This window comes from Desmodus rotundus, chromosome 7, assembly GCF_022682495.2.
Source record: "Desmodus rotundus isolate HL8 chromosome 7, HLdesRot8A.1, whole genome shotgun sequence".
NCBI lineage: Eukaryota > Metazoa > Chordata > Mammalia > Chiroptera > Phyllostomidae > Desmodus > Desmodus rotundus.
Window position 1 is genome coordinate 93,646,277 of NC_071393.1, and position 11,056 is coordinate 93,657,332.

An 11,056-nucleotide genomic window follows, 5' to 3' on the forward strand; every position below is an offset into this window, starting at 1 on the left:
GGCCGGCCCTGCCGGGGTCTCGGCGCCTAGCTAAGAGAATTACAGCTTCGATCATCGCGCGAAGAGGGGAGAAAGGCTGGAGCGCGGATGCTGGAAGTTCACATCCCGTCCGTGGGGCCGGAGGCCGAGGCGCCCAGGCAGAGCCCAGAGAAAGGCCACATGGTGAGCGGGGGCAATGGATGAGAACGGGCTCGGGGACCCGCCGAATTTCTCCGCGCGGAGCGTAGTGGGGACCCCTCTTCCCGGGCCAGGCCGTCGGGGGACAGTGTGCCGAGGGTCGCGGGACGCTTGGATTTGCCGGTCCTGGGGACGGCGGTCCAGGCTCTTGAGGGACTGCGCGGAGTGGAGGGCGGGTCCGCCCGTCCCTGCTCCCGGGAGTGTAGGGAACGCAGGGGGGTCTCCGGGGAGCGGCGGCGCTCGAAGGCCGCTTTGTACCTTTCAGCGCGGGAGGGTGTGCGGGCGCCCGGCGCCCGGCCTCACGCGCACCCGCCTGCCCGCGCCCGCCCGGCAGGTGTTCCGAGTGGAGGTGCAGTACCGCGGGCGCAGACACACCGTGCCGAGGCGCTACAGCGAGTTCCACGCGCTGCACAAGCGGGTGAGGCGGCGCCGCAGACCCACCGACCGACCCCGGCCCGACTCCTGCCAGTCCTGGGAGGCGGGAGACGAGCTGCGGCCCCCGCCCCTGTCTCCCTCGTTATCACCTGAGTCCCTGGAGGGCTCAGGTCTTGGGCAGTGACGTCTCTGCGGGCAGCGGGGTGGACATGGAGGGGCAGGTCTCAGCCGGTACTGTCCAAGACCCTGCGCTGCAGGCTCACCCTCGGGCGTGTGGAGCTGTTGGGGCCTCTCGCCCCTGCCCAACCACACTCGCCCGGGTCCGTCCTAGGGCAGAGCCTTAAGTTGGGGGTAGGGAGGGTGGAAGAGACAGGGGAGGGCACTTGCTAGGGTGAAGTGAACTTAAGGGCTCAGTTGGGATACTGTGATCGCACCGCGGTAACCTCCTGGCAGATCAAGAAACTGTACAAAGTGCCCGAATTCCCCTCGAAACGCCTGCCCAACTGGAGGGCCAGAGGATTGGAGCACCGGCGGCAGGGCTTGGAGGCCTATATCCAGGTGGGCATGGGTCTCCCTCTGTTGCCCCCCACCCCAGCCTGCTGGACTAGAGGTGTGACCCAGAGAGGTGTGGGGCCATGTGGTGAGGTGGGACGCAAATCGTGGAAATGATTTTTCCCACCCTAAGCCTTAATTTTTCTGAACAGTAATTTCAGAATTAATTGAATTCAGTTGCATTTAACTTTCATTGAACTGTGACCACCAGCCTCCTGGTTCCCAAGCAAGTGGTCCCAGTTCGATGAACGCTAGTTCTTTTCCCCTCCAGGGTGAGACCCTGCACTGACCTCGTGATGAGGCTGTAGGGCAGGGACCCTTTCCCTCCTCCCCACACAGCCATGCGGGAGTACAGGCCAGGTAGCTTCCTGGGCATATACCCAGTGCTCTTGAACTTTGTAATCATTTGGGCAGGCTTCCTGTGGTTTCGTCTTGCCCTGGGCTGGATGCATCACGTAGCTGGGTCTGATACAGGCTTCCCCTGTCCTCCTCTCCAGGGCGTCTTGTACCTGAACCCGGATGTTCCCAAGGAGCTCCTGGAATTCCTGAACCTTCGGCACTTCCCTACAGACTCCAAAGCCAGCAGCTGGGGGTGAGTACCTCTAGGGGCCATGGCTTGGCATGGAAGGGTCCCCAGTGTTGGGGGAAAGGGACTCTGTGCAGCAAGCAGGTGACGGTTTTAGAGGCCAAGCCCTGTTCCTTTTCACATCTGCCAGGCCTGAGCCTGGTTATTTCACCTTGAGACATGACCACCCTCGTCAGCTTTCCTGACCTGGGTGGAGGGGCTGTTTGTATAGCCGTGGTTACCCCAGCCACCTACGGAACTGAGCTCTGTTACAGATAGAAGCAGCGGCCCCCTGGGAGGTGAAGTTCTGGTCTTCCGTGTCTCCACCCCTTCCTCATGCTCCCCTGGGCACCCCCAGGCAGCTCACATTCTTTCTTCTTTTCAGAGCCCTGGGGGAGTTCCTGCCTAATGACACCAGGCAAGTTGAAGCCCCTCTGTGCACCTGCTGCCCCCTGGTAGCAATAGGCCAGGAGGCTGGCCTGCAGCTTGCCTTACCCCTCCTACTGGTCCAGGTTTTCCTGTTGGTGACCCCCTCCCCCCAAGACCACTGCCCGCTGATTTTTCCTTGTGGGTTGTTGTTGATCTCAGTTCCTAGTCTCTACCCAATAGGAGACTGTGCCCCACCTCACCCTCCACTGCTCCACCCTTTTCCTCCTAGCATGCAGCTGCTCCACCAGCCTGTCATCGGCTTCTGCAGGGATCCCTACACTTGCATCTCGTCTGCAGGTGAGGGGGTGCCTCTGACCTATAAGCCCCATTTAGGGTCCAGGCAGTAGGGTAGAAGTAGGAGTGTACCTGCCATTTCTCAGCTCCCAGGACCCCTAGGCACTTTGTCCCTCCTACTGCCCTCCTTTGGGACCACACCTGCCCTGCTGCTCCTATGCCCCAGTCGCCGGCTTTGTATTCTCCAGGGAGCAGACACAGTGAAATAAACTTGGCTCCCCAGTCTGCATTCCTCACCAGCCTGGCATTACCAAAGTAATGTGAACTGCAAGGGCCCAGGCCTCATTTCAGGTGATGCGCTGGTACCTGCTGCCTTGGCAGGGGCTCAGGGAGCTGCAGGCCTGAGGCCAGGGCCACCCCATACCTCCTCTTCTTCTTCTGGTTTCCCTCCCATCCCAGAGCCTCTGCCCAATGTTGTGGTAAATGGCGTGCTCCAGGGCTTCTATGGCTTCTGCACCAGCACAGCAGATGCCCAGCCAGAGGCTCCCTGTCTCCCTGCACCTTGGCCGCCGATGCCCTGACCAGCCTGAGGCCTTTGGACCACCTGCCAAGACAGTCACCTGCCTCAATCTTGTGAGCCCCATAAGAGAGACACGGGCTGGGTCCTCCTTGGCCTGGACTCAGAGACTGACCCACCCCCGGGTCAGCACTAGTGGCTGGGATGACAGACCTGCAGGCTTACAGCCCTGAGGCCAGGGCAGGGACAGCAGAGGATAAGGATAAAGGGAAAAAGTTACTTTAGGCCACTAAAAGGCACAGGCGTATTTCTTCACCTACACCAGCAGGGGGCAAGCAAAGTTTGAGGCACAATAGCTGGCAATTTAGAAGCAAGGAGCAAAAGCTGGACAGTTTGTGGGTAGCGCCTGCAGAGGGTTCAGGCCAGCGCCTAAGAAGGAGACCAGCACCTGCTGCCTCAGGCATCCCAGACAGGTTGGGGCGTAGACTTGGGCAGAGGTGTCGAAGGCCCAAGAACCTGGCACATACACAGGTTATATATTTTAAAAAACACCACCTTTTTTTTAATTGGTCAGCGTCGGTAGGAGTCTGTTACAAAACTGGCCCTGTGGAATGCGAGGGGAGGGGTCCACTCTGTCAGACATCAGCGCCAGGGCCAGCGCAGCACAGAGCCCTGGGTGGGCTGGCTTCACCCCCATGGAGAGGGCAAGGGGGCCAAACAGTCGCTCGAAGGGAAGAGGTCCCCGGGGCCTACTCCTTGGCAATGGCGAAGGGCTTTTCCACCTCGATCTTTCCACAGTCTGCAACGATCACGTCCTTCAGGGGCTTGTCCCGCCCATCTGTCTTGGTGCTCTCTACCTTCCGTACTACCTCCTGGGAAGGAAAGGCACAAACAAGGAGGCACTGTGGGTCAGGAGGTCCACCACTCATGGCAGACAGGCCCCAGCGTGCAGCGAGGGGGACGGAGACTTCCACAGGACAAACGGCCTACAAACCTCAAGGCACCAATATCCTAACAGAACCATGGCCAGGCACTGACCCAGAGCAGCGAAAACCCAGCTGTGACAAGAGGATGCAGCAGTTTGATCCTCTGAAGTACAACCCAGGTTGGGCAAAAAGTGAGGAGGAGGAAGAAGGTGGCTGGGAAGTGGGTACCAAGTGCCCTGTACACCTCCGGCACTGTGCAAACACACCACGCTCCGAGCAACGAAATGGAGCTCCCCGCAGCGATGCAGCCTCAACAAGGCCTGGCCGGCCTCTGCCTGGGGCCTGGGGGGCTGCAGGACATGGGGGCACAGAGAGGCCGGCTGTGTATTCTTATGTCACTCCCAGGTTTGCAGACATGAACACCGGTCTGAATCTGTGGGCTCCCTTTTGGGTAAGGATAAAATACAGGGAGCCCTGGCCCCCAAGGTCTATAATATCCCCCGTAAGGGTTGCCCAGGTTTAGCCCCCATCTCTGAAACTCACCATGCCCTCCAGAACTTTGCCAAACACTACGTGCTTGCCATCCAGCCAGGCTGTCTTGACTGTTGTGATAAAGAACTGGGAACCATTGGTGTCTTTGCCAGCGTTGGCCATGCTCACCCAGCCGGGGCCATAGTGTTTTAGCTTGAAGTTCTCATCGGGGAAGCGCTCACCGTAGATGCTCTTACCTGGGAACACACAAGAGCGGATCAGGGGAGCTGGTCTGGCACAGACCACACAGATCTTTGGGGTGAGGGTACCAGGGTCTCGGCCTGCCCTGTGCCAGCCCGGGCTCAAGTGTAGTGCATGGGCTTATGGGCTGTTCCCTCCCTCCGCACTGGCCTTTGGAGCCAGACCGCGCTGACAGGCCAGGTTGCTTCAGGGAACAGCTCACGTGATGGGTTACTTTGGGAATGCAGTTTATGGCTTTTAAACAAGGTACACATTAAAGACCAGCGTTGGCGATGGCCTGAGAGGCCTGCCTCTGAGGGATTTTGGTGGAGAGAGGTGCTGTGTAGGATGCAGGGGCGGGGGAGGGGGTAAGAACCCTCTAGAAAGGAGGAATGTTGTGGCTGACTAGCTTTGCTTCCTGAGAGCACAAGAGGCTGAGGTAGCTGCCGCTTGGGTTCTGGAAAGTCAAGAGCCTCTTGTCAACAAATGAACAGAAAATAAAAGGTGACAATGAATGTGTGTCAGTGTCCCTCCATAAGGGGCCTGGGCCAGGGTACAGGACAAAGGGAGCCAAGAGCAGACACGGTTTCAGAGATCCTGAGATACAGGAGAAACACTGCCTCCTTTTTGTGTCTTCTAGAGATTAACACTGAGCTAGTGAACTAGAGACCCTGGGAAACCCAGCAAGAAGAAATTTTCATTTTGTCTCACCAGACACCTTCCAAAACCTTTTCTCCCTCTTTAGTACACCTAGTTTCACCCTGTGGTTCCACAGAACGGAACCAGGCTGGGAAGTCCCCTGGACTGATGCTAATCAGGGAGATATTTCTGTGTAGCAAGTGGGAAAAGACTGAAAACCAAGAATTTCTAGACTCTGGCTGGTGGGGGCCCCGGCCTGTGCCTGCTTCCCAGCCCCACACGGGAAGACGCTGGCCTCTCCCACTGCCGCGTGCGGCTCCTGGCTGGGCTGCTGACTGGAAGCTTGTCTGTGAGAGAATCTCTGTAAATCTCAAACAGCTGCAGAGTTTCAGTTATTACCGACACCCAGACAACCCCCAAATCCACATCGTTCGCTCCACTGTCCCAAGCAAGATGCAAGGAGCTCCAAACTTAAAGGGATAGTTCTTCAGGTTAAACTCAGCATACTTCGTCATGTCTCCCAATGGACATCAGTAGTTCCTTTGCCAGCTCTTCCTCTGCACCCCCCACCCCGTGCTCATTCTTCACCATTCCCGCTGCCCCCACGGCAGTAAGGGCTATCGCTTACAGCGCTAACAGCACCTGCCATTTTACGCGCAGAAAACCCCACCCGATGAGGCAGGAGCTACTTCAAAGATGAAGAAACTGAGGCACAGAGAGGTTAAAGGGACCCCAGCGAGGGAGCAGCTGAGCTGCAACTCAAACCAAGGGGGTCCAGCCCTCACATCTCTGCTCTCACTCACTAGGCCGTCCTGTCCTGGGGCTCTAGCCCACATCACCCACCCCAGGGACAACTACACTGGTCCCTTCAACGGTCTGCCTGCGCCTGCTTCCACATCCTGAATCTTGCTACCGAATTATTTTCCTTCAAACTCCTTTGTGGCTGGGTCTTCCCCCTCGATTCAAATTTTCAGCGGACTCACTCCATGTAGGACAAAGCAGTGTGCTTTCCTTCCGTTCCCCCGACCCCACTGCGGCCCAGTTCCCGCCGCAGAACACGGTTGGGCTCACATCATCATCGTGCCTCTTCTCTGCCCATTCCCATTCCGCCAGCCAGGACCGCTCAAATCTCTCCTCACACTGGTGATGCCGTTTCCAAGCACCTTGGCCCCACGCCATTCCTCTGCCTGTCAGCCCTCAGCAACGGCTGACCTCACTCGGCATGCACTGGGATCTTCCAGTCAAGGTCTCACAGCACCTGTGGCTCTGACCACTCTACACAGGAGGAAACTGAAGCCCAGAGGACTCACTTGCAAGGTTGCAAAGCAAGAGGGTGGCAGACACCCAACTGTGTGTGCCTCCACGAACACGGCACTTTGGATTACGTCTGCTTTGCCTTCCTGCTCCACTGCCACCACCACTACTTACATCCTGTATTGTTATGAAACCTGCCTAGTGTCTTCTCCTGGTTCTTCCCTCCCACGTGCTCACCGGAGGGCAGAGCCTGAGTCCTAGAGGCTGCAGTACAGCCGACGTGACTGTTCAGGTATTAGAGGGAAAGGGAGTCACCGCCCCACGATTGTTGTGTCCCCGGCACCTGCCAGAGCCCGGCTCAATAAGAACTCGTTGACGGGGGAGCTGCAGATATAGTCCGAGGGAAGAGCAGGCTACGCACCCAGGTATGGTGAGACCTATGGGTTAGTCCAGGGTATCTGTGTGTCTGTCCTATGTTCACAAGTAATGCAGAGGGGAGACGCAGTCAGCTCTGGCCAAGTGGCCTCTCATGGGAGACTACCAAGAAAAGCAACTTCCCCCACCCCCACAGGAGCTTCCATGTCTGCCCACACAGGCGTAGCACGCCCGACCTGCAATCACCTACCCATGTGCTTCACTTCCCCCCTCTCGCCATGAGGTACTGCAATAAGTCACCAATGCTGCAGGCCTGGCCCAGCAAGTCTGCCAGCTGGGTGAATCCTCTCATGTCCACCTGACCCCCCGCTACTCCCTCCTCTTTGTACTGGGCCCCATGTACTGAGAAGGGTGCAGCTGGTCTCTATGCAGATGATAGGCCTGCCTCCAGAGCCGGAGACGAGGCCGTGCCTACCCACGGAGCCCAACCCCCCACCCGCACTGACAGACCCCTCCGCCACAGGACCCGAGTTACCTCCAGTGCCATCTCCCCGAGTGAAGTCTCCACCCTGGATCATGAAGTCCTTGATCACACGATGGAATTTGCTGTTTTTGTAGCCAAATCCTTTCTAGAAAGAGTATGAAAAGGTGAGGAGGTGGCACGAGGCACCAGGCAGACATTAAACAGGCCCTGCAGGAACCCAGCGCACAACTCCTGCTCACAGGAGAGACATCGTGGCTGGCCAGCGCCATCGTTCGACGTGCCGAGAGAGCAGTGACCACAGGCCAGGCTTGGAGCACGAGGGTCCAGGAAAGGCCAGACTGCACATTCTTCTACGTTTACACAATTCCAAGACTTTCTATAATTCTACCTCATGTAATGCACACTCTACCTTTTCCCGCTCAGTTTTTCCTAATTATATGAATGGACGCAGCCTTGGCTGGTGTGGCTCAGTGGATTGAGCGCCGGCCTTGGAACCAAAGGGTTGCCAGTTGATTCCCAGTCAGGGCACATGCCTGGGTTACAGGCCAGGTTCCCAGTAGGGGGAGCCAGAGAGGCAACCACACAATGATGTTTCTCTTCCTCTCTAAAAATAAATAAAATCCTAAAAAAAAAAGTTGACCCAATGACAAGTTGGAATACAAACTTTGGTGAACAGGGCACTGTTGTTTTCTTAAAACCTGGAAAACTCTGGGGCCCTTGCTCTTAAGAGACCACAAACTAGTTTCCACAGACATGCTTTCTTTGGTTATTGCAATGTCTTAGAGATAAATTTTCTCAAAAAGAAAAATCCAGATTTCTGGATTAGGTTTAGAAAACTCAAGATATAATAACACTGCCCAGATGGGAGCTCTGGCCGCAGACTGACGGTGGCAGCAACAAAGGTGGGCTGGACAGGGGCCACGATGGTGGCAGCAGAGGTGGCAGGTGTGGGGTGGCTGGCAGTAGAGGAAGCTGTAGTCTTCAGGGTGCTGTAGGTGGAGGCCTGGCTGGGCCAGCCGTGAGAACAGCAGTGAGGTGGCCTGGGGGGCACTTCGGGTGCCACAAAAGCAACTTGGACAGCTGTGCCCAGGAGTGAACAACCAGCCCTACCCCATGAGAGGGGTCACTACTGTGGGAGACTGGCCGATGCTCCTACTACTCTGCGCTCTGGTGGTTCTGGCTGCTCTGGACTGTCTTCATCCTCTGTAGCTGCGGTTGCTGCTTACGTCATCGGTGAGCTACAGCAACAGCAGTGGCACCGTGAGATCAACTTGCTGGCCTACCACAGGGCACGCCATGGCGCCGGCCCTGTTCCTGCCAGTTCACTGCTTGGCCTTCGCCTCCTCAGCGCCTTCAAACCCCCAGCCTATGAGGATGTGGTCCAACGCCCGGGCACACCACCACCTCCTTACACGGCGGTCCCAGGCTCCCCTGTGACTGTTTCCACGGAATGTACCTCCTGCTCCTCCGCCTCTAGCTGCCCTGCCCACTGCGAGGGAACAAATATGGAAGGTGTTTCTTCCTACCAGAATGCTCCCCACCATCAGGAGGGTGAGCATGGGGCAGGGCTCACCACAACCCCCCATCACTATCGCCACCTGACTGGTGACTCCGTCATCGAGCTCTGACCTTGTCCTGACTCCAGCGAGGGTGAGCCAGTCAAGGAGGCTAGGGCTAGTGACACTCGGCCAGATCGGGGGACCGCTACCCTTGAATACTGCCTCTAGATCCCCAGATCCCATACCCCCAGTTCCTTCTGTGGGGCTGGCTTCCAGTGAGGGCATATCTCACAAGCAGTTTTGGGGAGTCTGGGTGAGTTACTTGCCCACTGGAAACAGCCATGGTCCCAATTCCTTGAGTTCTCTTTGGCCTCTCTCTGCCCTCCTAGAATCTGCCTGAAAGGGCTGAGGTCCTAAGGAGAGGAGCCATGTTTGGGGGACTGTGCCAGCTCTACCCCCAGTGACACACACAGGAGCCTTTGAACTCACTGAAGAGCGATGAACAGCAACAACAGAAAAAGGTATGATACTGGGTTCCCCTTGCCAACAGGGCGACAGTTAGTAGGTGCTGAGGGCCACTGCTGTGGACGGCCCATGCCCTGTGTTGTCTGCTGCCAGCCCTACTTGTCAGCTTCACGTGGTTTGAATTGGCCTACCTCTGCTCCAGCCACTTACCTCTCCTGTAGCTAAGGCCACAAAATTATCCACTGTTTTTGGAACTGTTTTTCCAAAGAGACCTATGACCACCCGGCCTATATCTTCATCTCCAATTCGCAGGTCGAAGTACACCTGAGAAAAAAGAGCATTTTAAACTCAGCCTCTTTAGAGGAGCCTTGCTAGGGAAAGGAGGGCCCAAGAAGCTACCCAGAGGATGGCAGAGAAAACAGATCCTTATTGTAAGAGTAGTGTTTCTGAAACTGATTTTGGTGGCGACAAAAACCCTACGAGAATCTAATGAAAATTCCAGACCCATTCCCTCAAAACGTGTTTACACTCTCCTTAGACGACAGGGGAAGAACCTTTGCTCTAGATAAATAATGGACCCAGGCTCTAGGTATTAGCATTAAAAAATACCACGCAAGTTTAAACTAAACTGCTGTGCGTTGTAATCGGAAGTGGCTAAAATCTGACCTAACTAGAGAAAGGATACACAATTTGGCAGACGTGATTTTTCACCGTTTCGCCAGCACTGCAGGGTATTTGCAAATAGGCTTCTCTGAGGCTGACAGTGCCCGGACCAGCTGGGCAAACCCAGGGGCCGACTCGTGGGTCAGGGCAGGGATTTCGGGGAGGGTCCGGGTCACTTTGTGGTCTGAATGGGGGAAGACCGTCCAGGTGCCATGAGGCCACAGCCGGGAAACTAGGGAGTGGCTGAGCCAAATCCGAGGACATCCAGGCCAACCCCAGGCAGTGAACGGAGGGCCTTGCTAGGCAGATCTCGAGAAGGGAGGCCGGACCTTGACCGTGACTTTGGGTCCCTTCTTCTTCTCATCGGCCGTAGAGGGTCCTGGCAATAGCAGGAAGAAAACGGAGCCCAAGATCAGGGCAACGGCGAAGAGAACCTTCATGTTGCGCTGGGAGAGGCGCAGCATCCACCGGGAGAAGCAAACGGGGCCGAGGCAGCCAAGGGCCGGAAGAAGGTGGGGGCAAGACGGCGTGGGCACAGGCGCCGCCATCGAGAGAGACCGTGGGGGGGACCGGGGCTCCTTCAGGACTCCAGAAAGGAGATTAGCCTCATTTCCCCCCTGTGGATCGGCGACGGATAGTAGGTCCTTCTGGGGGGCGGAGCCCGGCTCGCTGATGGGGCGGGCGGAGACGCGGGCTCGTGGGGGGCTGCCACGTTACTGCCGCCTCATTGGCTCCCCAGCTCCCGAAATGCCCACCCACAGGAAGGAGCTCGCGAAGGCAGTGTTCCCCAAAGAGCGCAGGGATTGGGTTTCTGAAACTACAAAACCCAGCATGCAGAGCAGCACACCACGTGCCCCCCCTCCCGCTTTCACGGAAGGGGAAGACTTTTGGAGAGTTGTGGCTGGTACTTTATATTAGGAAGCGCGTGGGTAGGGTTGGACGTTCACAATTGCCCTTATTGGGCCAATTAAACACCATGTTGGGCTTAAGCGTGGTAGTTTCCAAAAACTCAGAGCGCGTTTATGCTCACCCAGAATACGACCTTATACAGCTCCTTGTACTCGTCGAAAAACCTGCTTCAAAACCCACTTTTTGACTTAGTTCATGCTATTTTACCATTCACTTTTCCTTCCCTTATGTAATCTTACTGTGCTTACCGCAGTATGAGTGCACTGTTTTTCCACTTTTCTT

General features: G+C 56.6%; 2 protein-coding genes and 1 pseudogene across 6 annotated transcripts; 2 read left to right on the plus strand and 1 right to left on the minus strand.

Annotated features, from left to right (window-relative positions):
• Positions 1 to 9,392, plus strand: SNX22 (sorting nexin 22). Of its 5 annotated transcripts, none has more exons than XM_053928626.2 (7): positions 1 to 162; positions 512 to 595; positions 1,006 to 1,110; positions 1,602 to 1,696; positions 2,055 to 2,087; positions 2,328 to 2,395; positions 9,127 to 9,392. In XM_053928626.2, exons 1-7 carry the CDS (start codon positions 88 to 90, stop codon positions 9,135 to 9,137), a joined length of 471 nt encoding a protein of 156 aa, XP_053784601.1. In that variant the 5' UTR covers positions 1 to 87; the 3' UTR covers positions 9,138 to 9,392. The 5 variants fall into 5 exon arrangements, with proteins under 5 accessions (XP_053784601.1, XP_053784600.1, XP_053784598.1 ...); XM_053928625.1 differs by lacking the exon at positions 9,127 to 9,392 and adding an exon at positions 5,127 to 7,292; XM_053928623.1 differs by lacking the exon at positions 9,127 to 9,392 and adding an exon at positions 2,792 to 3,405.
• On the minus strand, positions 3,382 to 10,438 carry PPIB (peptidylprolyl isomerase B). The gene is made up of 5 exons (XM_024568169.3): positions 10,195 to 10,438; positions 9,413 to 9,526; positions 7,290 to 7,383; positions 4,319 to 4,503; positions 3,382 to 3,721 (listed from the first exon to the last, which is right to left on the minus strand). The coding sequence occupies exons 1-5, from the start codon at positions 10,411 to 10,413 to the stop codon at positions 3,599 to 3,601; spliced, it is 735 nt and encodes a 244-aa protein (XP_024423937.2). The 5' UTR covers positions 10,414 to 10,438; the 3' UTR covers positions 3,382 to 3,598.
• On the plus strand, positions 7,395 to 9,111 carry LOC112311582 (WW domain-binding protein 1 pseudogene; annotated as a pseudogene).
• Positions 10,439 to 11,056: the final 618 nt, after the last annotated feature.